The sequence below is a fragment of the Sinocyclocheilus rhinocerous genome, unplaced genomic scaffold, assembly GCF_001515625.1.
Source record: "Sinocyclocheilus rhinocerous isolate Xijiao unplaced genomic scaffold, SAMN03320098_v1.1 scaffold592, whole genome shotgun sequence".
Taxonomy (NCBI): Eukaryota; Metazoa; Chordata; class Actinopteri; order Cypriniformes; family Cyprinidae; genus Sinocyclocheilus; species Sinocyclocheilus rhinocerous.
Genome location: NW_015642562.1, coordinates 1,195,583 through 1,199,901, shown reverse-complemented (window position 1 = coordinate 1,199,901; position 4,319 = coordinate 1,195,583). Strand labels below are relative to the sequence as shown.

Genomic DNA, 4,319 nt, shown 5'->3' with positions numbered 1-4,319 from the left:
GTACCATGAGCGCTCAGACTGACTTGAGATTTGCCCCGCAAACATTTCAGCAGTTATTATAGGCCTGTGTGTCCCGTATTTCTGTTGACTGAATCCATGCCGTTAATTATGAATTTATCAGTCTTTTGCATGCCAAAGTCAATTTCTGCATAGAAATATTACGCCAAATAGAAGCAGAAAATCGTGCTATACGCACTTTCATGAGATCGGGTTAGCCTACAACAATGAATTTGTTGGCTATTTTACAAATGGGAATACAACGAATTTATGACAATGTTTACATTCAAGCTACCCGTAACATTTATAGTGAAAAGTACTTTAAAAGCGTCTGGAATGTAATAAAGTAATTTTAAAGCTGTTTTTTAAAGCATTTGCAGCATTGATAAAAATATAAATAATTAACATATCATACAAAATTGCGTTGCAGCAAATCCTTTAAATTTTAAGGTATTCAGAACAGAGCAACATAAAAGTCAGAAAAAGCAGCTATACAATTATAGGACAAAGTTTTACATATATGCCATTAGTGTTTTATTTTTTAACTGTACGGAATTATAAAATAAAATGCAAATTATAATCGGGCCTTCCATCAATTATAGTGATGAAAAAATGACTTGCCATCTCCTAATTGGATGTGCCTTTAGAGAGAAATGCATGGATTACATAATGAAAGAGTTTATTTTATTAGGAGTCTATTTTCGATTTGAATTATTTTGTTTTAAAGTAGTAATTTAAAGCTTTCTATATATTTTGATCATGTCTGAGTTTAGGTTCATCATTGTGAAGCGCTCCTGTTCAAGCCCGAGACGGCAGAAAGCGTTTGTTTTCTTTATTTTATAAAAGCACAACGTTTTGTTGATATTGTGAGTGCACACAAATAAAACTAGACCCTTTACAGTGAATGATGTATTACTCTTACCTTTATGAGCAAAAATGACTGCGTATTTTAAGTTGTTTCCACTGTTATAAAAAAATGCAAGTGATCGCGCTGGCGCCTCCATGTCCTGCAGAGCCGCTTCAGCTTCCACTCCTCCACAAACGATTGGATATATTTATATAGGTTAAACATTTAAACTAACATTGTGATATGCTTGAACTGTTTTATATATAGATTTTATTTTAGGCAAGTCCTGATGATTTGAGAAGGCTAAATTGATCAAACATAGGCTATAGGCTATGATCAATTCACTGTCTGCCGCTGGCCTTTACTTAAAAAAACAAAAAAAAATTAACGAACAAAAAATACTCCAAATGTTTTTCTAAATTTACTTTATAAAAAACGAAACGAAATATAATCACTTTTCCATTACATACAAAACTGAACTATTTTAATAGCTGAAACAGTAGTATAAGCTTTTTTTGGGAAAAGGGGAAAAAAGACGGGCTAGGGCCTATATTTGAGACCCGTGCAGGGCTTTAATCCACTTCATCCAACGCTGTTTTGTTCTCATCTGTGAGCATGCTCTTGATATATGTATTTTAGGTGTGTAAATTTATAATTGCCTTTTCATTATTTTTTTATTTTAATTTAGTTTTATTTAAATTTGTAGTTAAAACAACTAAAAATAAATGTATTTTAAAGTTTAGAATTAGACAGCCTTTGCACACAGGCTTACGCTGAAAACAACAAAACGGAACCTCAAGGTTGATTTAGGAAAATGTGTGCAAATGTATAGGGCCCCATTCCTATATTTTGCCTGGGGCCCCCAATTCACTAAATCCGCCCCTGAAAACACCCACAAAGTAGGTTTAAGTTTGCATTTTCTTCAGTCACTGCACTGGCTATAATTATAACCCTAAAATCAGGATTGGGCATGAAATAATATCTTGTATGTGAAAACAGGCTGAGAATTAAACAAGTAGTTCTAATCTGGCTTAGAGGAAGACAGGAGTCATGTCTTTGTGGCAATTTTTCTGCTGATTAAGAGTAAATACAAGACTTCTGCACCTTACAAACACTTTTTAAAAGCAAAAATGCTTCGAAAGGCATCATGTTTTGTGCAAACAGCCATTATTTTTGGAATCAGCGCCTCAAATAATAAGAAACTAGTATTGGAAATCATTCCGGAAATATGATACACACTGAAAAAAATTATACTAAATTTTTTTAAGGTAAGTGGTTGCAAACAATTTATTTTAGCTACATTTAATTAAAAAAACATTTTAAATGTTGAAAGTCAACTAAATTTGTTTATTTAAATGTAGCTAAAATTAATTGATTGCAACCACTTACCTTAAAAAAATTTAGTAAATTAAATGAATCATTTTTTTTCAGTGCAGGGGAGTGTTTATCTTAATTATCTTTGCTAAAATGCCCTGAAAATACCACTTAAATAGAAATACCTACTCATCCAAGTTAACCTTATACATTTTTCTCTAAAATCATGCTATAACGCAACAAATCTACTCATAGGTGTGCTTGGTCTCATACTTGCTGCTTACTTTGTGTCTGTCTAGTTGGAGGCGGAGGTTGGAGAAGGTGGTGAGGACGATGAAGACTGTTTTCCCTCCATCCTCCCTGATATGGACCGCGAGGGCCGAGTTTCTGAGGTCTTTGCTCACATCGATGAATTCGGCGTGCTGAGCTCCACAAAGCCCACGTTGGGCGTGGCGGCGAGTCGAGACCTGGGGCTCGGAGTCGGGGGCTTGACCGGGATGGGCGTAGCTGGATTGGAGAACACAAGTCTGCTGGTGGCGCTGGAGAGGCAGAGACTGGACCTGGAGAAACACCGCTTACAGGTGGAGTCCGAACGGCTGCAGGTGGAGAAAGAGCGCCTCCTGGTGGAGAAGGAGCGGTTGAGGCAGGGCGAGGTGGAGAGAGAGCGGCTGCAGCTGGAGAAGGAGCGTCTGCAGGTGGAGCGAGAACGATTGCGACTGCAGCTGCAACAGAACACGCCCCTCCAGCAGAGCCCCGCCCCCTCGACGTCTGTAGCCACGCCCACCACATCATCCTCTGCCCCCTCGTCGTCCTCATTGGATGGAGAGAAGGACAGGAAGCTGGCTTGGCCAATGATGGTGGATCTGGAGGCGGAGAAGCTGAAGTTAGAGAAAGAGCGCCTCCTGCTGGAGAAGGAGAGACTGCAGTTCTTCAAGTTTGAGTCGGGAAGACTGCAGATTGAGAAAGAGCGCCTGCAGGTGGAGAAAGAGAGGCTGCAGCTTCACAAAGATGGACAACAGATGGTTTTTTTTGTGCTTTATTTGAAGTGCAAAAAACACACTTTTTTTGGTGCTTTCCTTTCTAAAAATAGCCATATTTGAATATGTTATTTATTTCTCCTGTTTTTCACTAAAGAAATGAATGGATATCTATGGTAAACAGCGTTTCTGGCTGTATCTATAGATCAGGTCAGCCCACATGATTGCCTTCTGTTCATGCAAAACAACTCACGAGACGTTTTAACGCTGATTAGGTTGAGTATTGATATCTTGTAGAAATTTATGCAGAAGTATTGGAACGTACTTGTCACATATTATAAAAAGAACAGATGCTTCTGATTACAAGATGTTATGTACTTTGTTACCATACTGCTTAATGTACGGAGTAAAACAGAGAGCTAAAAAAAGAGTTGGATTGTATAAGGGCTCTTATAAGCAGCTGTGTTCACACTACAGCATGGATGGGGACCAAATCTGAGGCCGAATTGTCATATATATGTTCTTATGCACAAAAAAAAAGTGTTTTATAAGTGAGGCCTTTTTTTAAAATTTTATTTTGAAATAATCAGGTTTTTCTCTGGTCTTGACGTCAATAATTGAATAAGCTGACCGAACGCAGATAAATGTGTTCGTAAAACTATAGGTGCTTGGATTCAGTTTTGCTTATTCACACTCACAAACATGAATGTGAACAGTCAAAGCAAAATTTTATATAAGATATATTTTATATTTCACCCCAAAATCAAGAGAAAAAAAAAAAAATATATATATATATATACAGTGGGTACGGAAAAAAAATTAAGCCTATTTTAGGACCATTAAAGGAATAGTTGACCCTAAAATGAACATTTGCTGAAAATTGACTCATCTTTAGGCGATCTAAAATGTAGATGAGTTTGTTTCTTTATTGGAACAGATTTGGAGAAATGTAGCATTCTATCACTCACCAATGAATCCTCTGCAGTGAATGGGTGCCGTCAGCAAACCCTTGTTTATGGCCAAAATACGGGTCCATAATCCATAATAACGCTTCCTCCAGTGAAAAAGTCCATCTCCTGTTGTCACTCACATCAAAATCTTTCTCACCCGATTCAGATGAGACCACTCTTTTTTTTTTTTTTTAGATTTTTTTTTGGCGTTTTATGCCTTTTATTTAGATAGGA

The 4,319-nt window shown here is 37.1% G+C and overlaps 1 protein-coding gene across 1 annotated transcript in view; it reads left to right on the top strand.

The window, feature by feature from the left end:
• LOC107756207 (myb/SANT-like DNA-binding domain-containing protein 4) overlaps window positions 1-4,319 on the top strand; it is a 15,681-nt gene that overhangs the window by 2,798 nt on the left and 8,564 nt on the right. Inside the window, exon 3 of the mRNA XM_016573236.1 lies at window positions 2,458-3,180. Within this exon, the coding sequence (XP_016428722.1) occupies window positions 2,458-3,180 (723 nt within the window). The remainder of the gene's footprint in view (window positions 1-2,457; window positions 3,181-4,319) is intronic.